A 27,735-nucleotide genomic window follows, 5' to 3' on the forward strand; every position below is an offset into this window, starting at 1 on the left:
CCAATCCTTTCCTTTCCCTCAGGGGTCCCAAACCCTTCAGGCACTTTCTTTTCTCACAAAGAGAGTTTGCTCCTTCCTTAATCTCTGCTGGCGGAGGCCCAGGCTGTGGGTCCAGAGTCCAGACAGAGCCCGGGGCGTCCACAGACCCAGAGCAGGCCGCAAGCTTGTGCTCTCGGCCACGCGTGGGCACACATGGCCCAGGACCGCTTCCTGGCTGCTGATTCATGGATTCCGGGGCCTGTGGGAAGAAGCCTGGAGCCCTCTCTGTGTCCCGCGGGAGGGAGGAGGGGTGTGGGGCTGGGAGCCACAGTGGGCCCAATCTCATAACCCTGGCCAGACTCCCCCGGCCCCACAACTCAAACTATCTGCACCCTAAGTCTCTCTGGGAGAAACTTATACAGAAACAACCCATTTCTGGCAGAACTACTGGTAAACTGGACATGTTTATAGTGAAACTATCCACTTCACTTGATTAAAAGCAAAGGTCAGGACACTCCCTCTGCCTCCTGGGCACAGACCAAGCAGACACCGCAGAACTGGGGTTCCAAGCAGTTCTCATAGGCCCCGCACTCCCCTAGCCAAGGTGCTCGACCCACCAATCCACCAATAAGCTATACCGAGCCCCAAGCGCATGCCCACAGCACGGCCCAATGCTAACCCAGCCACGAGAGGCCTGAGAACAGCCCAGCACTCCAGCACCTTCCTCAACCAGTGCCTGCCACCCAGCAGACACCACAGGGCACAGGCACCCAGAGGACCCCAGCAGAGACAGGAACAACGTCCTGCTCAGGTGGGTGCTCTACCCTCTGACCCCACCGCCATTCGCACAAGAGGACCCTGAAAGGTACCCGAGGAAGAAAGTCCATGTGCGTGCGAAGAGCTCATCTGTGGAGGGCACGTGAGTGAATGCACAAGAGCCACGGCACCAAAGCCACAGAGGGAAGAGCAGGATGTGAGCGGAGGGGCCTCACATGGCCCAGCCATTTCCCTGAGGACACCTGCCTTGTCAGAAGACAACCAGACAGGGACTTCTGAAGACAGGAACCCTCCCTCGCGGCACACTGCCTGGCGCCAGGCTCCAACAGGCTTGTCCACACCACCTTATAGGGGCCGCCAGCAGTCCCCCCACAGGCTGTGTGTGCCCATGACAAACACGTGGTGTGAGATGTGGCGTTTCCAGTCTGCATGGCAAGGTGGCCTAGCGTCCAGGGCTGGCTCAGGGATGGAGCTGGGGCTGCGAGGAAGGCAGCAGAAGAGAAAAAGCCCCATCACCTGTACCCGCAGCTGGGGAGACAAGCCCTCGTCCGCCTTGGGCTCCCAACCCAGGGGCTGCACGGCAGCAAGAGGCAGTGTCCCTCTCCAGTTGAAACTCAGAAATGGAGGAGGAAGGAAAGAAGAAGCAAGCTCGTCAGCACCCACATCCCACTTGGCTTGGTGCCCCAAGAGCAGCCCCAACACAGAGAGGCCCAAGGCCTGCAGCAGCCCGAACTCAGCGAGCCCAGAGCGCGTACCCGTGCGGTGCGCGTACCTGTGAGGTGGACATGCGGGAGGTGTCTTGCCGGCCTGTGAGATCAGAGGACGAGATGTTGACGGGAGCGCCGCGGTGCAGCCGCATACTCACTTTCCGCTCTCTTTCCACACCGGACACGGGCCGAGGAGAGGTGTTAGCTAGAGGGGGAGACAGGGGCGAGGGTGAGGGCTTGGGGCAGCCCCGTACCCAGTGTGAGGGGGCCTCTCCTCAGCATCCACGACCAGAGGGGTGGGTGCTGCTGCACCCTGGCCGGCTTGCACCCCGATTCTGAGCTCAGCAGTGGTAGGCAGAGTGCACGGAGCACTCAGGGATGCCAGCGTGCTGGCTCCAGGCGGGCCTTCCTGGGAGCAAAGCACCAGGTACTGAGAGCCTCCAAGGGAGCACTTGGAGTCACGAGAAAGAGAAACAACGGTGACAGGGCCTTCCAAGTCCTGTGCAAGAGACTTCCCCAGGCCGGCCAATCCTCAGAAACCAGAGTCTACCGGAACCACAGGCACACAGTCTCGCCCACGAGGTGCGCCCACCTGGACCCGTGTGGGGCCCTGCAGCTCAGCCAGAGCAGCCAACATACAAACCAGAAACCCCCAAGTGCCTGCTGAGGAGACGTGGTGCTCGCCCACTCACCAGTGTGTGAGGTAGGGGTGAGGGGGGTGGGAGGAGCCACTTCCTGGGTGCCCCGCAGGCGGCCAGAGGCCGTGGAGGGGAGGCCGCGGGCGGCTGGGTTTCGGGAGTGCCTCAGCCGCTCCTCTCGGTCCCGGCGCTCCCGCTCAGCATCATCAGCGGCCCGGCTGGCTCCCTACGAAGGAAACAGGGTAAGACCAGACTGAACAGGATTTGGTGGAAACAGGCTGTCCCCTGCGACTCCAGAACACACCAGGCGCACTTGGACCTGCTGCTAGAGAAGCCATCCGCAGCAACGCAGCCGGCCGGGAAGAGGCGGCTCTCCCTCTAGGACAGCAGCCTGCCCCTAGACCCTGTGAGCGCACGCACGAGGTGTCCCTGACACCGAACTCCAAACACAGATGGGAACTGGGTGGCCTCTCCCCACTGAGCATCCACACAGGGGTGAGAAATCGCAGGAGATCAGGTCAGCGGCGGGCCCGATGTGCTGGTGTACAGGGGATCCCAGAGGCACGCAGAAGCAGTGGCGTCTGGTGGGCAGCGGGCCCAGCCAGAGCCCAGACTGCCAGCCCCAGGGCACATGTTGGGCCAGCGCCCATGTGACAAGAATGCAGGCAGCCAGGTCTGTCCTGGAAGGCCCGCACGGTGGCCACCACTTCACTGGCTGTGCTCCCAGCACAAACAGCTAGTTATACTCAGTGAATGACGAGTAGTTATACTCAGTGAATGACAAACCAGAGGAGTAGGGGGGGTGCAAAACCCGCCACGTTGTTACAAACAGCGCTGTAATGCAGTCTGCAAAGGGCAGCCCACAGGCCAACTTCAGCCACCAGTTTCTGTAAATGAAGTTTTTCAGCTGCAGCCACACCCACCTACGACACACAGCGCCCGTGGCAGCACACAGCTCAGTGCTTGGACCACCATGCACACACCGCCAAGTGGACATGACTCATTCTCCGGCCCTTCCCAGAGAAGGGTAGCCAGCCCCACTGGGAGGGGAATGATGCCAGAAGAGGGCCCAGACTCTGGGCGATGTGGGGTGGTGCATCCTGAGCCAGCCCACCGTGGGGCACCCATCTCCCCTGTGGGGCATCACCTCTGCACGTGCCAAGGCCACAGGACCAGTCTGTCTGTCTTATGCCCTCCAAAGAGGAGGTTCTGCTCCTCCGTCAGATCTTGTTACCTTGGAAAGGTTCCAATTTCTGTTTTAAAAGTTCATAACTAAGGAGAACAAATTTGTAACAAAAGATGAAGTTACAAAAAACCCTGAAACTTTCTGGCAACAGTGTCTGAAAATTAATTACTCAGGTTCATATAAGAGATTCAGGGTGGGCGGGCAGATTTAGAGAAGAAAAACATCAGAGCTCAACTTCTACACACGGTCACACGCAAACACCTGTGCCCATTTGATAAGCCAGGTACCAAAGTCAGTGACAGTCTAGCACCCCTCCAGGCACCCACCTGCTGGCTCACCTGCACAGCTGCGTCGGAAGGAGGAGGGGCAAGAGGTGACCGCACCTTGCCGAAGCCCTTGGCCATACCCTCCCGCACAACACGCTCTCTGGACCCGTACCTCAACATCACAGGCAGTCACAACCACGGTGCTCTTAGCCACGTGGACGGTGATAATAGAAGGACCTTCCAATTAAAGATTTATCACTCAAGTAACAGCCTTGGTTCTGGGCAGACTTGCACCTGCGAGACATCCTCTGCTGGCTCCAGGGGGCCCAGCACCGACCAGGTGCCGCCTCTGCTCTCCCGATGGGTAACTTGCTTCTCAGAACCTCCCGCCCATGGTGGACTCCACCTAGGCCACAGCCCTCACAGGTACGCTCGGCTCCCCCAATGCAGCGCATGTGCCTTCTAAAGCCTGCACCTCGTCCAGCGGAGGCCTCTGGCTGACCGGTTGTTTCCCCTTCATACCATGATGTAAACGAGCTGGTGGCACACTTACAAATTTGAGCATGTTCCAGTCAAACACGTAGTCATAGGAGAAGCCCTGGCGGTGGAAAAGATTCCTGAAAAGCTGCCTCAGGTAGGAGTAGTCGGGCTTGTCGTCAAAACGCAAGGAGCGGCAGAAATTCAGGTATGTGGCAAACTCAGCTGTAAAACAAGAGACTCAGCGCTAACTAGCAATACCTGACCACTGACATTACTGCCAACATCCATGGTCGCACTGACATTACTGCCAACATCCATGGTCGCACACTTAAGACGGGAGACGCAGCATCAGAAACACTGGTCATGTTGGGAGGAACCTTCGTTTAAGGAAACCCAGCACCACAGAGCACAGCTTACTTCCAGCTGGGGCATTTCTCCACAGGAACAAAGGGAAAGTCCCTGGGTCATGGCCCCGGAAGGTAAATGAGCGCTGGGGACAGAAGGCTGCCGCCAGCTCAAGGACAGGCCACTGACCCACTCTTCGCTGTCTGGGAGTTGGCCTCGGGGGTGTGCCTTGTTTTGGCTCCCAGTGCCCTCCCTGACCCTGGAGACCACGGGCTGGCCCGGCGCCTGCACTTGAGGACACGCACAGGGGTAGCTTTTACACAGCACTTCAATGGGGGTGGACATCTTCTTCTCACTGATGCGTTCATACTTCTGCCTCTTGGTGGCTGCCTTCAGCCCCTGCCAGGGCAGAGAGCCCAGATTGAAGTACATGAGCACATAGCCCAGTGACTCCAGGTCATCTCTTCGAGATTGTTCTGGAAAAAGATGGAAAATAGGTCAAGGACAGCATGTGTGCGCCTGCAGCCACAGTGCCGAGAGCCCAGACACACTCTTACTGTGAAAATGAACTTTTGAAACCACAGAAAAATATTCTTGGATTCTTTGTTTCACCAGCAGCTGTCCCTGATGTGCCTTTAGGAAACTGTGACACCCTTGGATGAGTGACCCCGACGTTACAAGGACTGTCAAAAAACCCCAACCAATCATTCACTTGCCCCCACCACACCTCACAGAGGGTTTTCCAGAGTCTGGAGAACCAGCCTTTGCCACAAAGCACTGATGACAGCCTCTATGCCAAACATGCTGACCACTCCCAGGGTTCCCCCAGGAGGCTGCCCCTTCCCTGAGCCAAGAGATGGACGTGCCCAAGGCATCCTAGTGAGCAGGGGCACAGGAGACCCCACCACCCACGGGCTCACCGATTCCAAGATGCGTGTTGATGGAGGCGTACCGCGCCGTCCCAGTGAGGTTTTTGTTCTCGCGGTAGGGGATGTGCTGGTGGGTCCTGGCGTCCCGGTACTTCTTGGCCAGCCCAAAGTCAATGATGTACACCAAGTTGCCCTTCTTCCCCAGCCCCATGAGAAAGTTATCTGGCTTCACGTCTCGGTGGATGAAGTTCTTTGAATGAATGTATTCGATGCGACTAATCTGTAGGTGGGGAAGTAATGACAAGATTGAATCCCAGCAGCAGCCTCGGGAAAGGCATCTGCTTGGCAGAGTGAGGGCCGTGCCCTCAGCTGCACGTCTTGCAGCTCTCAGCCAGAGCAGAGTAACTCAACAACCAGGGAAGGATGCTGACTGGACCACCTTTAGTACCCCAACCAGGCCCGGGCTTTTTCCCTCCTTGGCTCTCAGGGGGCTGGACCCACGGCAGCCTGATGGGACCACCACTCCCAGACACGCATCTACACCAGCAGTCCTTCCTGCAGGGTCCCACCAGGAAGCACACACAGGATCCTGAGGGAAATGGAGCCATGTGGGGTGGTCTCCAAGCCCAGCCCTCACGCATGATCCGGCACCAAAGATTAATGTTCTCGCTCAGTCCCTGGGCGCTAACAGGCATAAGACAAGGACAAGAGCCCCTGAATGAGCTGCCAGACTTCTGAGTCACAGCAAGCACGTGTCAGGGGCCCAGCTTCCCTGTCACCTCAGAAAAATGGATTCTTACCATCTGGTCAGCAAGCAGCAGGACAGTTTTGAGGCTGAACTTCCTCGAGCAGAAGTTGAAGAGATCCTCCAGGCTCGGCCCCAACAGCTCCATCACCATGACATTGTAGTCTCCCTCTGCACCACACCACCGGATGGTGGGGATGCCCACTGCAAGAGAAACCCGCCATGCCTGTGCTTGCACGCTGGCACACACCCCACGAGACACACCATGAGGCCAAGACCAGGCGGGCAGCGGCTAGAAGTGACACCAAGGAAAGAATGGAAGGCCAGTGGCAGGTGGGGGGAGGGGGGAAGTGAGCAGACCAAGAAGGGCTCCTCTGAAAAAAGCTGAGTCCCCATCCGCCCTGCCCCGCATCTCCCGCCCTCCCCATGAATCCGAATCTGGGACCAGCACAGGCTCCCTGTGGTTAATCAAAGTCTACACTCTGTTCAGGTTTCCTTGGTTCCCGTCACACCCTCTCTCCGCCCTGAACATCACATTTCCCCGACACCTCTGGGCCATGCTGGCTCTCCCGTCCTTGGTTTCAGGTGGCCCAGTAGTTCTGGGGGTGCTGGGACCCTCCCTCCATCGGGACACGTCTCACGTTGGGCGATGGGTTTGGGGAGGAAGACCATGGAGCTGAAGGCTTCTCATCGCGTCACTCAGGGGTCCCTGCTCGTCACCGAGGATGGGCCGTGACCCCTGGCTGGGGTGTGTTCATTGTCCTCAGGGCGTGTGACTGTTCTCTTTGGGAAGACCATGCGAACCCAAACTTCGGGCCGGGGTCCTGCTCCGCTTCTTGAGGGCAGAACATCTACATACAGTACTCAGATTTGTCTCTTCCCTCCCGTCTACTCATTCAATCACTATTTGGTGGGATGTGGGCCTGTGGGTATCCACCTTCTACTCTCATCTGTACTGAGTCCCCCGTCACTGTTGTGAACACTGAGGGCTGGGGCCCTTGACCAAAACTAAGTTTTTAGTTCAGCTTTCTATTTAGTTGTGATACCAACTAGGCAACTCCCTTTCACTTTGAAAATTACTTAAAAACGTGTTACATGTTTCATGAGAACAAATTAAAAAAATAGCTAAGTTACACAGCAGAATGAAGCAAAGGTCTTTAGCCCACCACCTACCCAGACCCAGGTCATTCCTCATAACTACGCCTACCGTTACACACCTCTCTCCACTCACTCCTGTACTCCCCACAGAATGACCCATCCAGGACTTTATCATTCCCTTGCTTTTAATAAAGAAGGATGCCGGTTTAACATTCAGCCATTAGAAAGGATAAAGTCTTGTCATTTTAGACAACATGGATGGACTAGAGAATATCATGCAAAGTACAATAAGTCAAAGAAAAAGAAATACCATAGGATTCCATTTCTATGTAGAATCTAATGGACAAAACAGGCAAATAAGAAACATTCATAAATACAGAGTAAAGTGGTAGACTTGCCAGAGAGGATGGAACAAAATAGGTGAAGGGTATTAAAAGGTACAATCTCTCAAGTTATAAAATAAGTCCAAAAAAAAAAGAAAAAAATAAAAAGGTCACTAGGATGAAAAGTACAGTACAAAGGGAATACAGTCAATAATACTATCGGGACATGGTGACCACATCCACCATAGTGAGCACCGTGTAATATAGAGGCCTGTCAAATCACTATGTTATACACCAGAAACTAATATAATGGAATTTTATATTTCTAATTGTTGTTTTTCTGCTTTTTAAAAAATATTTTTTTTTATTTATTCATGAGAGACCCAGAGAGAGGCAGAGACACAGAAGAAGCAGGCTCCCTGCAGGGAGCCCGATATGGGACTCAATCCCAGGACCCCGGGGTCACATCCTGAGCCGAAGGCAGATGCTCAACCACTGAGCCCCCCAGGTGCCCCCTACATTGTTTTTTAAGAAGTATGCCTGCTGTATAGTCTTCCCTTTGGAGAACAGATCATAATTCATCTATTCTTTCATTTGGACTATCTGGGTTTGCTTCATTACAGACGGTGCTACTAAGTACACCCTTATTCATGTCCCCGGATGAAAATTCTTCTACACCAAATTCTTATTCACATCCTGTTTCCCCAGGCACATGCCTACAAACACAGAGCACAAGTTGTCTGACTCTGCAAGATAATGTCACCTTGTTTCCTAAGACGGAGAGCCCACTCCACACACCCACCAGCAGTGAGCTGGTGGAAGCAGATCGCTGACTCTTCATCAAAATGCAGTGGGTGTGAGAGAGTGTATCAATGAACTCTCAATTTGGATCTTTCTTCCATATACTTATTGGCCACAAGCTGTTCTTCTTTGAAATGTCTACCCATGTCTTTCGCAATTTCTGTATCAGGTAGTCTTTTGCCTATTTATAGCCGTTCTTTAAAAATTCTGGGTTCTGGGGCTCCTGGGTGGCTCAGTCAGTTAAACATCTGCCTTCACCTCAGGTCATGATCTCAGGATCCTGGGATCAAGTCCTGTGTCAGGCTCCCTGCTCAGAGGGGAGTTGGCTCCTCCTTCTGCCCCTCCCCCTACTTGAGCAAGTGTGCAAGCACACTGTCTCTCAAATACATAAATAAAATTTTTAAAAAATTCTTGGTACTAAACCATTGTTGCTTTTATGTGAGGCATATTTTTTTCTTTTGGAGCTTTTTGATGAGAAATTCTAACAAAGATGAACATATCGATCTTTTCCATTATGAGTAATGTGTTTAGTATAAGAAACCCTGAGTCAGAAGCAGATACTATTATTAAGTTACTCTACATCAACCAAGATGGAGTAATGGGGGCCTAACTTGCCCTGACATCCACAAAAACAAGAAGACTGAACATAACTCAGAACATGTGGAAAAATGGTTTCTAAAACACTGAACATGAGACAATGAACAACACCCAGGCCTGAAAGACGGGACACAAGCTGCGTGGGCCATAGGCTGCCCCCTTCCTGCCTCAACTGTCAGCAGAAATGCAAAAACTGAACAGACATAAGTAACTTGACTTCATCCCATAACTAGGCAGAGAAAGAACCTGAGGAACAGAATAAAATACCAAGCAGGTGAGCAAGTAAAATTCACAACGTCTGCCGTCCAAAGATTACCAGGTATGCAAAGAAGCGGAAAACATCCACACTGAGAACAATCAATTGAAACTGGTTCAGATGTTAGAATTAGCAGAGAAGCACAATAAGAGTTATGATAGGGATCCCTGGGTGGCTCAGCAGTTTGGTGCCTGCCTTCCACCCAGGGCATGATCCTGGAGCCCTGGGATTGAATCCCACATTGGGTTCCCTGAATGGGGCCTGCTTCTCCCTCTGCTTCTCTCTCTGTGTGTGTCTCTCATGAATAAATAAATAAAAATCTTTAAAAAAATAGTTATTATAGAGGCATCTGGGTGGCTCAGTCAGTTAAGTGTCTGACTCTTGATCTGCTCTGTGCTTTGCAAGGAGTCTGCTTGAGATTCTCTCTCCCCCCCATCTCTCCCTTCGTGTGCTCTCTAAAAATAAATAAATATTTTAAAAGTTATTATATATTCTAATTATATTCCATGTCAAAAAAGCTACAAAGGGGTGGCATGGAAAATTTATACAAGACTCAAATCTGGGACACCTGGGTGGCTCAGTGACTGAGCATCTGCCTTCAGCTCGGGTTGTGACCCCGGGGTTCCAGGATTGAGTCCCACATCGGGCTCCCCACAGGGAGCCTGCTTCTCCCTCTGCCTGTTGTCTCTGCCTCTGTGTCCCTCATGAATAAAATCTTAAAAAAATAAAAAGACTCAAATCCAACTTCTATAGATGAGAACTAGTGTCTGAGATTAGATGGTGCAAAAGAAAAGCTGCATGACTCGAAGGCATAGCAACAGATACTACTGGAAAAGCAGCAAGAACAGCTTCAAGCCACCTAATACCTATATCACTGGAGCACTCAGGAAAGAGGGAGGAGGGGGCCAGAGATGTTGGAAGTAGCTGGATGAAGACAACAAACCCACAGATGTAAGCTAGGCCGACCCTACACACAAGGGCCACAAAAAACATCACACAAATGTCCACACTTGCTAATAAAATCACTCACAACTAGTGATAGAGCATCTTGAAAGCAACCAGTGGTTGAAAAACCACGTTACATAAAGAGGACAAAGACCAGGATGGCTGCAGACTCCTTGTCAGAAACGAGGCATCTAAAAGAACACAGTGGGGCAACATGTTTCAAGTACCGAGGACAAAAAACCTCCAAAAACCAAGATGAATGAACAGATTTTCAGATATAAAAAAGCTGAAGAATCCATCAGCAGCAGACCTGCACTGCTACATATGGGAATGGTCACCCTTCAGGCAGAAGGCAAGCAATGCCAGGCAGAAGTGTGGGCCCACACAAAAGGATGGAAAGCACTGGAAATAACAACAGAAGTTCACATATAAGATTTATAAATCTTTTTTTTATATAAAGATTTTATTTATTTATTCATGAGAAACACAGAGAGGCAGAGACACAGGCAGAGGGAGAAGCAGGCTCCCTGTGGGGAGCCCACGAGACTCAATCCTGGGACTCCAGCATCACACCCCGGGCCAAAGGCAGGAGGAGCTCAACCACTGAGCCACCCAGGTGTCCCTCACACCTAAGATTTTTAAAAATTACTTAAATCCCTTTAAGAGAAATGCATATTTGGGACATCTGGGTGGCTCAGTGGTTGAGCATATGTCTGCCTTTGGCTCCGGGTATGATCCTGGGTCCTGGGATCAAGTCCTGCATTGGGCTCCCTGTGAGGAGCCTGCTTCTCCCTCTGCTCTTCCTCCCCCTGCTCGTGCTCTTGCAAATCAATCAAAAAAAATTTTTTTAAAGATTTATTTATTTATTCATGAGAGACACAGAGAGAGGCTGAGATATAGACAGAGGGACAAGCAGGCTCCGCGCAGGAGCCTGATGTGGGACTAGATCCTGGATCCCAGGATCACGCCCTGAGCCAAAGGCACCCACCCAACCGCTGAGCCATCCAGGCATCCCCAAAAAATAAAATCTTAAAAAACAAAAGAAATATAAATAAAATACTTGATTAATCCAAAAACAGGCAAAGGAGGAGGGGAGACAAAAACCAGCAGTAAGATGGTAAAAAAACAAAACAAAACAAAAAAACAAACCTGGCCTGTCAGGAACCACATCAAGCGTTAAGTCCTCCCAACACTGCACACAACAGGTTCTAAGGAGGACACCAATTTTTTTTAATTTTTATTTATTTATTTATTTTTAATTTTTTTTTTGTTTTATTTATTTATGATAGTCACAGAGAGAGAGAGAGAGAGAGAGAGAGGGGCAGAGACACAGGCAGAGGGAGAAGCAGGCTCCATGCACCGGGAGCCTGATGTGGGATTCGATCCCGGGTCTCCGGGATCGCGCCCTGGGCCAAAGGCAGGCGCCAAACCTCTGCGCCACCCAGGGATCCCAGGACACCAACTTTAGACAGAAGGGTGCACGGAGCTGGGTTCACACGGGGTGCAGCAGGCTACGGAGAGCATTTCTGGGGATGTGCCTGTTATTTCATAAGGATAAAGGCCTTACTTGTGAGGAGAATATTACCACTCCATACATTCATGCACCTAATAGCAGAGCTAAAACATGTGAAGTAAAACTGCAAGGAAGCTGGCAAAACAAACAATTTGATGGTGTCCTTAACAGGCCCTCGGACTCTCCTCAAGTACACCTGGGCCGGTTACCAAGACAGACCCAACGATGGACATTAAACAGACCTGGAGTTAAAAGGATTCAAGTTGTACCAAGTATGCTCTCAGATGACAATGGAATTCAGTCAGAAATAACAGAGTGCTCTCCGGAAAACCCCCAAATATTTGGATGCTATATAATACACTTTAAAATAATCCGCCTATCAGGGAGAAATCAGTAGAGGAATTAGAAAGTTTTTTGAACTAAATAAAAATGAAAACACAACACATCAGGGTTTATGAGACCTGCTCTAGGGGCACCTAGGGAAAAATCAATAGCAACCAAATGCCTCAGAAAATAGCAAATTAAACCCAAAGTAAACAGATGAAATGAAAATGATCACAGGAGTAATCAAGGGAAAGGAACATAAAGAAACAAAAATTACTGAAACCACATGTTTTTTGAGAAGATTTTTGATAAACCTCTAATCAGACTGATGAGGAAAAAATAAGAGAAGGCGCAAATTAGCAATATTGAATGGATTCTACATCTATTAAAAGGCTAAATAGAGGAACATTATAAACAGCTTTATGTCAGTAAATTCAGTAACAGATGACACAGACAGTTTGAAAGACACCAACCATCAAAGTCCTGTCACTGCTGGCGGGAACGTAATGGGACAGCCACCTGGAAAGCAGCTGGACTTTATTAAAAGGGAAAAGCATTCACCTACTTCTGATTCAGCCATTCCACTCCTAGAAAAGATATTTACCCATGAGAAGAGGAAATAAACGTCCATGCAAATACCTACACAAACATTTACAGCATCTTTGTCAGGAACGCCCATGAACAGCTTTCTCAATCCTCTACTCTGGGCACTTCTTGGTGCATGGGGAGGACTCTTGGAGGTGGGGCAGGCTTTCTGGAGCAGGAGTGTGGCCAGGCCACAGCTGCAGACTCGCTGCTGTAAGCTCACAGGCATCGCTCTCAGAGGCACTATGTCACTTCTCACTGTCCCAAAGAACTTCGCCCGGGGTCCCACATTCTCAGGACTCCAATTGCCCTGACCCTGTATAAATGACAGATCTTGATGGCTTCTAACTGCTCTTGATGTAATAAGCATTCTGGTTTTACGTTCCCGTATTTCTGGGTGATGCTCTCTTTCTGTACCGGGTTCTCTCTCGGGGCAAAGCCATTTCAGGGAGGGAGTCAGCAGCAGCCCAGGACTCTGGAACAGGACTCTGCTCTGCCATTTCCCCAGCATGCAGAACTACTTGGGGTGCGCAGGAACCACCCCATTTTACCAGGGCTGCCCTGTGACTTGATGTCTCTCTCCTAGAAGATTGGGCACTGGTCTGAACAGGAAAGGTGTACAAGGGGGTCAGAAGGCGCTGAGAAGCCCCGACTATGGTATGTTGGTCTGCACCAGCAATGGACTACTATTCTGGACCCCCAATCTCAGGACATGGGCTCCCTTCACTGGCTCAGTCCAGCCTACCAGCACATCAGGGTCCGTGTGTGTGTATGAAGCAAAGCCCCAGGGGCACCTGGGTGGCTCAGTGGGTTAAGTGAAGCAATGTCCCAAATCCTTAACCTTGAACAATGCTGGGTTTTCCTACCTGGGCTTCCAGAGACCTCGATGTCCAAGGCCAGCACCCTGCCACAGCAGTGGTTAGTGCCATGGTGGGGAGTATGATGGAGTGCACTGGGACCAGCCGTGCCTCATTCTGGTTTCTAGCCACTCCCTTGAATTGCTGTGTCTGTTAGGCCTGGAGGACTCACAAGGTGCCGGCTGGGTTATCAATAGGCAGCCTGGCTTGTGTAAACAGAATGAGCTGGTCTTTCTCCATGTTCTTTTGGGGTTTTATTGTTCACCAACTTAAGTATGTATGTGTATATGTTGAAGGGGGCGGTGTCTTGAGCCATCTCTTCTTGGTGCCCCTTTATTCTATTTCCTATTTGGGCCAATCTTCTGTTTTAAAAGCTTGCCTCCTTCCTACCTTATTCCTTTCTCTACCCACCCTGTCCCACACAAAAGCTCGTATACTCTTACAATTCCTGGGTTGGCTGCACAATGCTTAAATGATTCGCACAAAATTCTGAAGAAGCCAGAAACGTTCCATCCCCTGCCCCCAACCTTCTGAGTCAAAACTGTTCTTTGTCATGATTCATGCCAAACATGTTGCTGTATTTAGAGGGATCAAACCTCTTTCAGTCTCTAATCCTAGGGAAAAGGTGTGGGGTGGGGGACTGGGAAACCAAGAAGGGAAGATGACTGGACCTCCAAGTTACTCAGGAGCATCCCTGAAGGTTTAAGACATGCATGTCAAAGGGGCCACAAGATGGTTTAGTAGGATATGGTTGACTGTAACTCCATGTTTAATGCAGGAAACCAAAGTTTTCTGTGGAATCTTGAATTTCTGGGGAAGGAGAGAAGCTTGTGCCTATCTGCCTTCTCCCAAGCTTCCTCCTGCTCCTGAATTACAGGAGACTGAGCCCCTAGTTTTAGTGACGCCATCCCTGGAGCATACAGATGTGATGGTGGGATCTGCGACTGCTGTGTAACACACACACACACACACAGCAACCCTTTCCTTTTCCCTCAGAAGATACAGAAGAGACGGAATGGTACCTGAGGGGACACAGACATCTTGTAATGGATTGGTACTGGTGTAATGAAGTGAACCGATGATATGTGTAGTGAGAGCCAGCTACCCACCAGAGGTCCATTCCTTTACAAATAACAAGTTTTATTTCTTCCTCTCCCACCCTTATTTTTAAATGCTCTTCTTTGTCTTCGGAGCTAGAAAGGGGACCCCGTGCCATGCTAGAGAGGAAAGGTGATGACGAGACCAAAGAGGATGTGGCTTCAACAGAAGCTCAGATGCCAGGCAGCTGGGAAATAACCTGCAGGCCAAGGGACTGCCTGCTCCATGAGACACAATTCCACTCTCAGGCTGTGCACCAGAAAACATGATCAGGTGCTACTGAGGCACCGTCCCCAAGAATAAGAGGCCAGAAGCAGGAGCAAACTGCTTAGAGACAGGAGATTACTAAACAGCCATGGCACAGGACATCTTGGGAGCATGTGGGGTCAAAAGTAAAGTTGAATGGTATGTGAAAACCATACCAAAGACGTTCATATGTTGCACATGTGAGGCAGATGTGACTCAAAGACGCACGGAGTCCGTTTACACCGCTGAGGTGTTCCAGTGGCGGCACCATTTGTCCTAGTAGTCGATCCCAACGTCTTGTTACCCAGCATCAGGGAGCAGAGAGAATGCAGTAAAGGCAGAGCGCCCTTGCTCTCAAGAGTTCTCTGGTGAGAAGATGCTCAGCTTTCTGTGTAGCCTGCTTTGTCCTGAGCAGTCTAGATATCAAGTGCTGAGGCCCCAGGAAGCAATCAGCCATAAATCTATCACAAGCATGTTCCCACTGCCTGTCCGCAGATGGGGACTCTGGTGCCAGCACGATCAGAAACGTGGAAATGCACACTACTGCTGGGCCCATGCAGGCAAGGCTGGTAGGGCGAGGGCAGCAGTGACCAGCATGCTACCCCCACCCACGGGCCATTCAGATAGCAAATGGGTGGCCTAGTGTCACTACGTGTAGTTCTCAACACTTGATGGGAGTCCAAAGATACCAAAATCTCTGCTTGGGGGTGAAAAACTAGGCGACGGGAACAGGCATATGCTTTCCATTTTTACTTATGAGAAATTCCAGTATTTGACATTAATGCAAATAAATACAAATTTTCACAAAGTTTTTGGCAACTCAAACCTAAAACAACCATAAACAAACTGCCAAATGTTTCTAGACAAGGTCATTACACTTTCAAAAACAAATTACTTATGGGGTGGCTGAGAAACAAAAATCCTTAGGCAAGGATGCCAGGGGCAAACTCTGGACCATGGCTTCTCCCTCAGGGCACACTGGAACTGGTACGCGAGCACCAGGTGGGGCTGGGGTCCTGCTGCCTCTCAAGTAGGTGGGAGCAATGGGTGTTCACTTTAGGATCAGTTCCCACATATTACATATGTTCTCTGCTATGGGAACTGACCAGGACACAGGACGAGAGAAGGGAACTGGGGGACTCAGCCACTTCTACCGTGAGGGCCATGCGTGCTCAGTGCTCACTCTCACTGCCAGCCCAGATTTTATACAAATGGCCCACTCCACCCTCCCACACACCACACCCGCCCTGAGCCTTGACCAGAAGCAGCTGTGGACTGAACAAATGTTCTCTACTGAGAGGCCACCAAAGAAGGGATGGTCCAAAGCCACCCTGGAGACATCCAGATGAGAAAGAGCAGTTGGTCTAAGCAGGACCTGGCACTCTACTGCATTTTGAGAAGAACATAATGTCTCCCCAAGTCATTTACCAACACATCTAAGCAAGGTTTATTCCTGCTTTTCCAGGCGTTTAATCCACCATTGCCAGCAAACTTGCGGCAGGTAGAAGCATCTGGGGCATGGTGCTGACTGCCAGGCAGGGCAGCTGCATGCCTCCTCAGGAGCAGAGCTGCTATGCAGCAGTGGCCTGGGCACGACGATGCTCAGGTTCAAATCTCTGTCCTCGGGCAAGTTCTGCGTATCTATTTCCTCAGTCAGGACACAAGGCTGGCTGACATGTTTCTGCACAGGACTGTAGTGGCAGCAGACATGCCAGTGTCTGTAAGTGGAGACCAACTCCTCCCCTAGGCGGCCTGCTTGCCTAAGTGCCGCTCTCTCTAGCCAGGCACAGCACCACTGCCACAGGCCAGGCAGTATCTAGACAACCCTGCACAGCAAGCTACAGAGTGCACGGCAGTCTCAGCTCCCTCCTATGATGTATCCGCACATGCAAGCAAGCCCAGGATGCAGCATTAAAAGCACCTAAGAACCACAGTCAGAGATACTTGCCGTCCCTTCACCACAACCAAGTGGTCTGTGTGTATTTGCATGAGATGTAATGCAGAAGGCTGACCTTCAGCAAGAGGACCCCTGCATCCTGTCTGCAGCCCCAGCGGCTTCATCTTGGTTAGGAGGAATTCACACAACACTACCAGAATCATGGACTCTGCGTTTCTGGACATCATCTCTTTTCAAAAATTGGTATCTTTACCTTTTTTTTTTTTTAAAGCACCTTGATAATATCCATTAAGTGCACATTTGAAACAGGAATAAAACTCAATCTACAGGTGGAGGATGGCAAGAAGGGAGAAGATCCTAGGTTTTTAGGGTCCAAGAGAAGGGGCACAAATCTTAACGCAAGGATTCAAAGTGAGATGCAATGCTGCAGCTTGGGCCCTCAGGCCTGCCGCAGACGATTGTGGTTCAGGGACAGAGAAATCCCATCCTGAAGGGAATAAAGTCTTCTCTGTCCAGTCTCTCTTATCCAATTCCTATTGGGGTATCGGCTGACTGTCTTCTTTCCTTTTGCCCTCTGGCCCTCCAGCTTGCAAATTCTCAGAGATGCTGCTTGTTAACACTCAACACAACTTTTAACTGGAAGCTTTATTCAACCCCCAGCATCAGGCCCTCCCCAACCACGAAGGCCACCTCCCGAGTCATCTCCTTTTCATCACCACCTGTTAAGCTGTGTAGACTGCCCTTTTTTTTTTTTTTTTTTAATTTTTATTTATTTATGATAGTTACAGAGAGAGAGAGAGAGGCAGAGACACAGGCAGAGGGAGAAGCAGGCTCCATGCACCGGAAGCCCGATGTGGGATTCGATCCTGGGTCTCCAGGATCGCGCCCCGGGCCAAAGGCAGGCGCCAAACCGCTGCGCCACCCAGGGATCCCTGTGTAGACTGTCCTTGGTGCCTAAGAAGCCGGCCTTCTGCTGAGGGTCACCAGAGGGCAGACAAAATGGCTGGGTCCTCTGCTGACCACTCCCTGGGGCCCACAGGGGCCAGGACATTTTTACCAATGGCCTCCTCAGGCCCCCAGAAAGCCGAGATGGGACACCCTGGACCTCCTTTGTGAAGTGTCCTGAAGGACTGTTTGTGTTGCTCTGATATGTATGAGAGACATGTGTTGCTGTGTAAGGCAAGAAATGTTGGTTGCTAGTAGCAACACAGATTAAACCACTTTTGTGGAGGAAAGATGCCAGAGTGAAATTAATCCTCCCTTCTCACCTGAAAAAACGCAATTCAGACTCTGAAGACAAGCTTTCATTTGCAAGGCACCGAGAACACTCCAAACTATGAAAGTACCACAGAAGCTTCTGCCACGAAGGGTCTCCTAACAGGATGAAGTGCAGCCATTCTTCAGACACAAAGCCTTCTTCCCAAGGGGAGCTTCTTGGGGCAAAGCACGGACATGTCCTTCCTAATGCTGAGGTGTCTTCAGGACTCTGAGACACCCAAGAAAAGCCCCGCCTGCTCCCTTAGCTGAACTATCTTAAAGTCCAGAGAATTCTAAAAGTTAAGATCAGACATCAGATACCCTTAGGCCCAAGAGAAGGTTTCGAAGAATTGGGACAATAATTGAGTTAGAAAGGGACACAGAGATCACAGAGTTCAAACTCTGTTTCACTCAGGAGCGTCTGAAGGGACTCCCCACCAAAGCTATGAGCAAACCATGTGACCGAGGTGGCATACCTAACAATCAGGAGTGTGCGTGAAAAATCACAATTCACACAAACCCTGAGTTCAAAGACACAACTAGTTAACATGAGGCTACGGAAAAGCAGACAATCATGCTTTATGTTGAACGAGGCCTTCAGTAGGCCTCTTGGTAGCTGAAGGAAGCCACATGACTGAGTCACATGTATGGACGTTTCCCTCCCTTTCCCAAATAAACCAGAGGCTATGCTTCATGATCCATTCTCCCTCATCAAATACAACCCTGGTTTTCTTTTGAACAGGTAAAGGGCATACCTCCTCCCTGCATCATTTTGTAGATTTTGCTCTCAATGTGGAGCTGAGGGTGTTTGGTTTTGACACATTCAAGCTTGATGGCAACTTCTTCTCCTGCAGCAATGTCCGTACCTTGGCAAAAGAGAAAAACCACAAACATTAATAATCTGGTGTCCACCACCTAACGCAATACTATAACACACCACAGACCTTCTGCTCCGCTTTCCCCTGTGAGATGGGTGTCGGTGGTTGACAAACCCTGTGGAAAAACCATCATTACTTTCACTTTTTAAGCAGGAAGTCTTTGATATGTATAGAAAAGTCTTATTTAGTATTCCCTCACCCACTTCCATATGTCCCACTCTGATCACGTCAATAGGGGACCCAGAGACAGGGCAGTGCATTTCTCTCTGCAAGGACTCCCATCTTTTCTGCCCTGAACTTTCCTGTCCCACCAGCTGGTGGTTGGCCCCTGTATTCACCTACCCAGGGCGAAGCAGTTCCAGGGTGACTGTGTGTGCTCCCCATTTCTCCATGCTGCCTGGATAGGCCTGTGTGGGTGGGTGGGTGTGGGCCTTCCTTTTTACCAAACACCCACGGCTTCAGTCCACCCACCCTGGGTGTTGAGCCGCATAAATCTCAGAACAGTTAAGGCACTTCTCCAGTGGAGCTGGTTCCCCCAAGGACACTCTGCAACCTTCTCCCTTCCTGGGGAATAGGACACTACTGTGCATTTCTTACTGATACTGGACCAGAAGGGTGGACTCCCCTTTAGAGCCCAAATGACACTTATGCAACATGTACCTGTCACATACCTTTTGTTAGTTTTATGCTAAAACTAACAAAACATCAGCTAATACCTCCTGATAACAGCCTATGTTCTATCTCTGCTTTACTTCAATTAAGGAAATGCAGATATGACAACGCCCTGCCCCAGGCTTCACACACAAATGCTCCTGAGCTCCCATTTGACCCAAAGCTGTGCCCATGAAACCTTCCTCAAGAAGCTTTAGCTGAAGAGAACAGGGAAGAGTCTTAACCTACACCTAGCTCTCCCCCAGGTGCCTTGTAAGTACAGGTGTCCCTTATCTGCAGTCAAACTCGGTCTGCAGACAGATGCTCCTGTGCCTGCCCTCTGGTCAGGTCAGCAGGAGCCTCACGCCACGTCACACACCCGCATCACTTCCCTCCCGCTCCTCGTCACATCGGCACTTCACCACTTCACAGGGTCACAAGAAAGGGGAGTACAGCTCAGTAGGATTTTTGTGAGACCCTAGTTACAGAACTTTATTTACAATATGTTGCTATGATTGTTCTATTTTATTATTAGCTATTGTTGTGAATCTCTCACTATACGTAATCTATAAACATTATCATGAGTAAGTATGTCTAGGAAGAAACAAGGTATACGTAGGGTTTGGTATTGTCCATGGTTTTAGGCATCCCCTATGGGTCATGAAATATGTCCCCTGTGGATAAGGATGTCTGCTGTACAAACCAGTTTAATCCTTCTCAGCAGTATGTTTATCTGTATTGGTTCCAGCAGTTCGACAGGCCCGGGACATTTCCTTCCCAAGGAGATCGTAGCATTGGACAAAGCAACCTCAACTGACTGGTTTCTCTCTCCCCAAGTTCAGGGGAAGAAGTGCAGTCTATTTCACAAGACGCTTGCAAGGGAGGGTGCGTTAACAGTTACAAAGCACTTTGAGATTCCCAGACAAAGGCATTAAAACCACAAGCAGCCTGCAGGAACCCTGCCTGCTGCTGTACATGTGTCCACTAAACACCTAAGAACCCCCAACGTCTCCCCCAGACTACCCAGATGGCTCCAAGAAGTACAGGGCTTCTGGTGGGCTTGAATCCAAAACCATGGTAATAACCAGCATCTGACCACTGCAAGTGACCATTCTAGATTTAAGAACCTCATTTACCATTCCACAGAGATTCTTCTGGGCACTCAGAAAGAAGACAGGTAATACATTTTGTTCTTCCTACCCGCATTTGCGATGATCTATCCAATTACAAGAGAAATGACTTCATCGTAAATGTACTGTGCAAATGAGAAATGCACTGGGAGTTCCTGTGAGGACCTGGACTCCGAGCTGAACCCGCCAGCCCAGGAGACACAGAGAAATGGATGACTCAGCTTACTGGTTACATCAGCAACTCTGTTCCCCAAAGCATGAGCAGTGGAGCCTTTAGTGAGAGCATTCTTGCTCCGCCAACTACGTCAGCATTGTCACCCTTGCCATGAAGCGGGTCTTCAATGACAAGACAGCCTGGACCAAACAGACTACCTACCAGACCACCACCTTCAAGAGGGCAGAGAACATTCTAGCTCCACCCTATTGTGGCAGATAATGTAAACATCTGGCCATCAATCCAGCAATACTGACAGGACAGTCTGGGAGACAAATAACCATAAGCAACTCTAAAACTCAATTTGAATCCTATTCTCCTATCATGGTGCCAATCTTCCTGCTGGACCACACCAGCAACAGAGTCAGCCTCCCCCAAGATCACACCAGCAAAAACACAGCCAGCCTCCCCCAGGAGCACACCAGCAAGCACAGCCAGCCTCCCCCAGGAGCACACCAGAAAATAGGGCCAGCTTCCCCGAAGACCACACCAGCAAACACAGCTGGCCTCCCCCAGGATCACACCAGCAACAGACCCAGCCTCCCCCAAGATCACACCAGCAAACAGCCAGCCTTCCTTGGGATCACACCAATGAACAGAGATTGCCTCTCCTAGGATCACACCAGCAACACAGCCAGCCTCCCCCAAGATCACACCAGCAACAGAGATAGCCTCCCCCAGGATCACACCAACAAAGAGGGCCAGCCTCCCCTAAGATCACAACTGTGAAGCTTGCCTCAAGTCTGATGAACCAAAGAGGAGCTGGGCTTGGGCTCTGCAAATAAATGTGATAATAGCATACACTCTGGATTGCTTCCCAGCAAGGTCTGTGCCCAATGGGTAGACGTACCAAGGAGCCCAGCTTCAAGCACTGTGCATTCCACAAGAAGCAAACATCACAGGCAAAACCAAGGTCCAGTGGTCTAGGGCCCTGTAGCCCTGCCCCACCTCCTACAGCTGGCATCACACCTCATGCTTCCCTGGCAGTCCTGCTCCAAGTCTAGTGCTCAAACCACCACCTGTCCACCTGTCCAAGTGGGGGTGGGGGGGAACAATACAGGGCAGCAAGAGAGCATTGAGGAGATCAGACAGCAAAGCGATGTTGCTACATTTAATCTTACTTTACAAAAGTAATGGTTTATGGGGCAGCCCAGGTGGCTCAGCAGTTTAGCGCCACCTTCAGCCCAGGGTGTGATCCTGGAGACCCGGGATCTCCGTGTCCGGCTTCCTGCGTGGAGCCTGCTTCTCCCTCTGTGTCTCTGCCTCTCTCTGTCTCTCATGAATAAGTAAATAAAATCTTAATAAAAAAAAAAAGGTAATGGTTTATGAAGAATTGGTAATTACAAAACCTGTTCCTTCAGCACAACTTCTATAAGTACTTCTAGATAGGGAACAAGAAGTTAGAAGACCCCACTGAGCACTGGGTTTCAGATTCACAAGGCAGTCAATCCACAGTGTCCGTTTACACTTAAAACAGTTTTATCTCACTAACAACCTCAGCCCCTCCAGCAGCTTAAGCAGCCCCACCCTGTCAGACAAGAGTTCCTCTCTCTAGGCAAGGGTGTTATTCTGTTAGACACAGGTTAGTGGTGATCCTAGGAAAACAAAATTATGTCTCTCAAGTTGAGCAGACAAAATCAGATGATGAATTAAGTGAACCGAACCCCAAGCCTGAGTCTGTCCTGGGACAGCTGTCCTTAGGCCCAACTCCCAATGAGGATTGTCTTATCAAAGAAACAGGGAGAGGCCTCTGGGCAGCCAGGCAAAGGTCACTCTAAACAGGGCAAATGTTGACTAGGCAACTGATGCAGGATCACAACCTCTCATTAGGGACACTCAAAGCTTAAGCTACCACCCTAAAGAATGAAACCAGGTGACCAGGAAAGCTTCAGACAGTGCAGGCAACTGGTCTTCTCTCCCAGCCAGCTGGCCAGCCAGCCACCACTCTAGAACCCCTACTGTGTGCCAGACATCCTTGCATGGTGTTCCTGAAGAAAAAGGAAAGTCCATGAGAGGGGAAAACATGAATATCGAGTATGAAGAGGTTACTAAACTTTAGCTCTCTATAGATGTTCATGTACGTCACGACGGCAGGCTGCACAGTCCATCCAGGTAACACATGCAGAGAGGAGGCCATCCTCTGATAAATGGAGTGACCCCAAAGGCCAACACGGACAGGAAGAAAACCTACATTCCATCAATCATGAAAGACAGGGGCGTAGGTGGGTCCGAGGACCCTTCAGCCAGCCTCTACAAGACAAACATGGATGACAACAGAGAGGACGGGGGCTTGCAGACACTCTGGAACACTGGATGAACTGAAGAGGGTCTGTGCTGACTGTAGCACCACCACCCGCCTGGCTCTAGCACTCTTCTCCACACATCCTCTTCTTCCCTCAGCTCTACTGGTCACACTGGGAACACGTGGTCCACAGTAAGAACACTCCCTCCCTGTTTTCAAATGTTATTAGCAGGTATACAGGAGGTACACTGTCTGCAAATGAAAGGGCTTCTGATGTCCAGTGCCTCACAAGACATCACCTCCAACAGCAAGGGGCCAAAGCACGTGGAAGCTAAAGCTGATGAAGACACAGGGGTGGGAAGGCTTTGCCTTATGGCCAAAATAGCAGGTACAGGCAACGTTTCGCATAAGCACGTATCGCACAGAATACAGGAACTCTGAGGCCTTTGCACCCTGCCCTTCCTGACAGCCTTCGGGATCTGGCAAGCTTGGAGGTAAATAGAAGATGGGGACCGCACATTTGGGGGTCCATCGTGGCCCAAGTGCAGTACTTTCTGAAGTCCAGGCACTGGAGAAATAGCCCATCTTTAAAAGGGCCATGTGGGATGGACTGGAAGAACTGGCAGGGCACAGGGCCGCATGACCATGTCAATGCAGCAGGCGGCCGGGAAGGCAGGCCAATACCGGGCCCTCCTGGTCCATGAGGCACTCAGTAAACTGAAAGACGGCCTCCCCTCCTCGCAGTTTCAAACCTCTGAAAGCACACAACAATTTCTGTCCCAGGCAGAAATCCAAGACCCCAAGTGCAGGATCACAACACAGGGAACCTACCTGGAGAAGTCGAGTGTTCTGATCAACAGTAAAATGACAGCAGCAGAAGTGATTTAAATTGTAATCACAGCAGAATACATGGAACCTAACCATTTTCAAGATATGAGGATGCAATTCCTTAACTAATGCCTTTACCTACAGAGGAGGAACTATGGTAGGGATGACTCATTCTGTTCCGTGGTCTTTGGGGCAGCCATCTTTGAGTCTCACCTACAGCTGGTGGGGTTCCTCAGACCCTGCGGTCCAGCCACATCTCTCAAGTAACAAGATCACCTCTCCTCTGTGGAGCAGCACTCAGCCTGAATGGACCCCCGTGGGGGCCCAGAGCCCATGCTGACGGAAAAGATCAGCTGTGGCCTAAGTGCACCTCAACAGGCCGTGCGGGTGCTAGGAGCGAGGGTGTGAGACTGAGGAGAGACCCCTCTGGGACAGGTCAGCCTGAGCTGTGCATCAGGTGCCGCCGGTGTGCCTAACACAAGGGGAGGTCCAGAGGGCACCACGGTGAATAAGCACACGGGGCTCCCTGCACCAGCTTCAGAAAGCACAGAGCTGGTTTGGTGCCTGCCTTTGGCCCAGGGCGCGATCCTGGAGACCCGGGATCGAATCCCACATCGGGCTCCCGGTGCATGGAGCCTGCTTCTCCCTCTGCCTGTGTCTCTGCCTCTCTCTCTCTCTCTCTCTCTCTCTGTGACTATCATAAATAAATAAAAATTAAAAATATATTTAAAAAAAAAAAAAAAAAAGAAAGCACAGAGCTGGCTAGCACCTGAGGACAGAGAGCTCCAAAACAAATACCTACTTTTTGATGCCCGTGTAAAGGTGACGAATGCATGGACTTCTCAGGACAGCTCCTAGATCCTAGATTAAAACTTTGGCCAAATTTTACTGTTCTGGGAATAACGCAAACAGTTTACATTCACCCAGCAAATTTCCCTAAAGGAACGCTGCTCAGAAGGCAGCCAGCAAACTACTGGAGAGAAACGTCTGTGAAGTGTGTTTTGCTCAGCAGGACAGTAAGGCAGAGGGCAGGCAGGATCAGAGGCATCTGTAGGGCCCGGGACAGGCTTGCTCTGTGGGGTGAGAAGGCACCAAAAGCGGTAATGAACAAACATGTGTACTCCTAACGCCGTCAGCCCCGGAGGTGCAGCTGCTCCGGGTGACAAGACGGGAGGCCGGGTGGGGACCCCCTGAAGCCACTCCTGACCCCTCTGACAGGTACATAGCCCAACAGAAGCAGCAGGGCAGGGGCTCTGCGCAACATCGGAGCGTGTTTACCCCAGACTTGCGCAACAGTCCCTCTGCGCACACAGCCCCGCCAGGCTGTGCGTCCCCAGGTCCAGGGGGGTACCGGCGACAGCAAAAGTTATTTTTAAATCCCCAACTTGAAGGCTCAAGCCGACCGTTCACGTTACACGTGCATTTCCTTGCACTGCAAATCGGAAACGATCCAGAACTTTCCAATCCCATTTTTTTTTCTTTCTTTCTTTCTTTTTTTTATTTTTTTATTTTTTACCCCAGATGTACCTGGAGAACCGTAACGGCCAGAGGGACCACCTCGGGAGTAGAGAGCGCTTTACTACTTTATTTGCCTCTAATTTTTGCCCACACCGCGACGCCGACTCCGTCTGCGCTCCCCCAAATCCCAGTCTGGCTCCGGCGGAGGCACCCCGTCCACAACTTGGATGCGCAACATGTCCTTCGGGGGCCGCTCGACGGGGCGGGGGACCCACCCGGCGGCCCCGCGCCCGCCCCGGCGCCGTCAGAGCCCGGGGAGCCGCCGAGCTGGGGCTGCGCCGTCGCACGGGCCCGCGGGCCGCGGAAGCCTGAGGCCGGCGCCCCGACCCCCCCCCGGGCCCCCCCACGTGCCCGGGCCGCAGGGGGCCGCACACCCGCCCGGCGGCCTTTGTCTGCCCGCGGGGGACACCCGGGCGCGGACAGCGGGCGGGGGTCTGGGGCGGCGCAGGGCCGCTCCCGGCAGCCTGGGGCGCACGTCCGGGCAGGCGCCCCGGGGCACGGCCGGACCCCGCGGAGGGGCTGGGGGGGGCGGGGCGGGGCGGGGCGGAGGGGTGGGTCCCGGTCACCGCCGCGGGCCCGCGAGGGGGGTCCCCGGGGCGGAGGCGGGCCGCGGGGCCTCGCAGCGGGGTCCGGGCGTGTCCGGGGTCCTGGGCGGGGGTCCCCGACCCGGGGGCGGGGGGGGCGCGGAGGGCGCGGACGCCGGTCCGGGGGCGGCCCGGGCTGGGGGGGAGGGGCGCCTCACCGAGATAGATGTCTCCAAAGGAGCCGCTGCCGATCTTCCGGCCCAGCCGGTACCTGTTCCCGACTCTGAGCTCCATGGCGGCGGCGGCGGCGGGTCCGGCTCGCTCCTGCCCTCCCAGCCGCTTCCTGGGTCTGAGCTCGGGGAGGCGGCGCCGCTGCTGCCGCTACGGCGGGTCGGGCTGCCGGCTCCGCCCCCCTCACGGCCCCGCTTTCACCATCGCTTTCCGGCCGCCCCGCTGCTCCCAGCGCCTCAATACGGGGCGGATGGGACAGTCCGAGCGCCGCCGCCCCTGCTCCGGCCCCCGCCGACCCCGCTCGCCCTCTCCCCGCCGCGGATGGACTCGGATCTTCCGGGCCTAAATCCCCCTTCAGCTGCCTGAAGGAGCCGCCGCCATCGCGCTGTGACGTCACTTCCCCTAGCAACCCGGAGGGGCGGGGCCGCGCTCCCCGAGGGGCGGGGCCGCGGCTTCGGACGGTGGGGCGGGGGCGGGGCGGGGCCAGGGGGCGGGGCGGGGCCAGCGCGCACCCGCGTCCTCGAGAACCCCGGGACCCCGGGGCGGTCCCCTCTTTTCGGTTTGCCCAGCCGCCTCAGCCCCGGGCTGCGGGGGGTCCGTTCCACGTGCAGCCTGCACGTGCTGGCGCAGGGGCTTCGTATGTCCTCGCGGGTGCCGGGGAAGCCAGCGACTCCCCGCGACACACCTGGGACAGGCCCCAGGGCAGTGCTTTTTGCAAGAGGGACGGGGGCGGAGCCTGTCTGCCCCTCCAGCCCAGGGACCCGCAGGACCCCGGGGACTCAGGTGTGCCCGGCCCGCCGCTGCAGCACTGCCCGCCGCTGCCCGCCCACGCCTCAAGCCTTATGCGCTCAAACCTAGAGCCCGAGATCAGACCCGAAAGGAGAAGGCGCAGCTACCAGGGATTCAAATGGTGAGGCCGTGGGCCTGCCTCTCAGTCTCATCTTCCTGGAGAACAAATCAACCTTTTCACCTAATTTGTATCTAGTCTGAAGGTTCCTCTTGCAAAAGAAAGCAAGAATGTTAAAGTTCAGAATGATGCCTGGCTTCAAAGATCTGGAGTCTTGATTCTGATCACTGGAAGGGAGTCCTCCAGGGAAGCATCCAAGCCGAGAAGGAATGACTTCCTTGTCATTCCTTCTGGCGCCTACGCCCCACGTAAAAAGGGAGAACCGTAGCACATAATGTTAATGCGTACTTGGGAGCATTTGGCAAATACCTACTACTCTATGCGTGGGGCCTGTGTGCTGGGCCTGTGCACGGGGCTGGCTGTGGCCAGGAGAGCAGCCTGTGTGCCAATGGACCATCAGGACCTCCTCTCCGGGTGGCCCAGGGGAGGCGGGGAAGGAGCGCAGTGGGCAGTGAGTGTCCTTCTGCCCCTCTCCCACACTCAGTCTCAGGAGTGCAGCCCCTGTCCAAAAATAGCTGGGGGTGGGGTTGGGGAGGCTGGCATCAATTCCTGAGCGTTGCTAGCAGTGCCTGGACACGGGAGAGGCTACCAGGCAAACCATGATCAGCCGCTGGTGAGCGGTGGGCGGCGGGGAATGCCCCATGGCCGTGTCAGCCTGGTTTCTCAGTCTTACAGTGTGAGGGTGGGGGGATATTGTCAAACTGGTAAAAACAGCCTGTTGCCAGAATTCCCTGGTGAACAGTGTCCTGCTCCCCTCCCCAAAAGCCATGAGTACAAACTGAGAAAGGGAAAGGGACCTGGATGTGCAGACCTCCGGCCGCTC

General features: G+C 52.2%; 1 protein-coding gene across 3 annotated transcripts in view; it reads right to left on the reverse strand.

Annotated features, from left to right (window-relative positions):
- Nucleotides 1-26,363, reverse strand: part of CSNK1D (casein kinase 1 delta) — a 34,612-nt gene extending 8,249 nt beyond the window's left edge. Inside the window, exons 1-8 of one of the 3 annotated variants that reach the window (XM_077854680.1) lie at nucleotides 25,993-26,363; nucleotides 18,545-18,655; nucleotides 6,048-6,196; nucleotides 5,299-5,527; nucleotides 4,684-4,854; nucleotides 4,107-4,255; nucleotides 2,156-2,327; nucleotides 1,529-1,668 (exon numbers count right to left, since the gene is read on the reverse strand). In XM_077854680.1, coding sequence (XP_077710806.1) covers nucleotides 1,529-1,668; nucleotides 2,156-2,327; nucleotides 4,107-4,255; nucleotides 4,684-4,854; nucleotides 5,299-5,527; nucleotides 6,048-6,196; nucleotides 18,545-18,655; nucleotides 25,993-26,068 — 1,197 coding nt within the window. In that variant the 5' untranslated portion in view covers nucleotides 26,069-26,363. The remainder of the gene's footprint in view (nucleotides 1-1,528; nucleotides 1,669-2,155; nucleotides 2,328-4,106; nucleotides 4,256-4,683; nucleotides 4,855-5,298; nucleotides 5,528-6,047; nucleotides 6,197-18,544; nucleotides 18,656-25,992) is intronic. The other 2 variants (XM_077854681.1, XM_077854683.1) reach the window with 2 other exon arrangements.
- Nucleotides 26,364-27,735: the final 1,372 nt, after the last annotated feature.

This window comes from Canis aureus, chromosome 16 (assembly GCF_053574225.1).
Source record: "Canis aureus isolate CA01 chromosome 16, VMU_Caureus_v.1.0, whole genome shotgun sequence".
Lineage (NCBI taxonomy): Eukaryota > Metazoa > Chordata > Mammalia > Carnivora > Canidae > Canis > Canis aureus.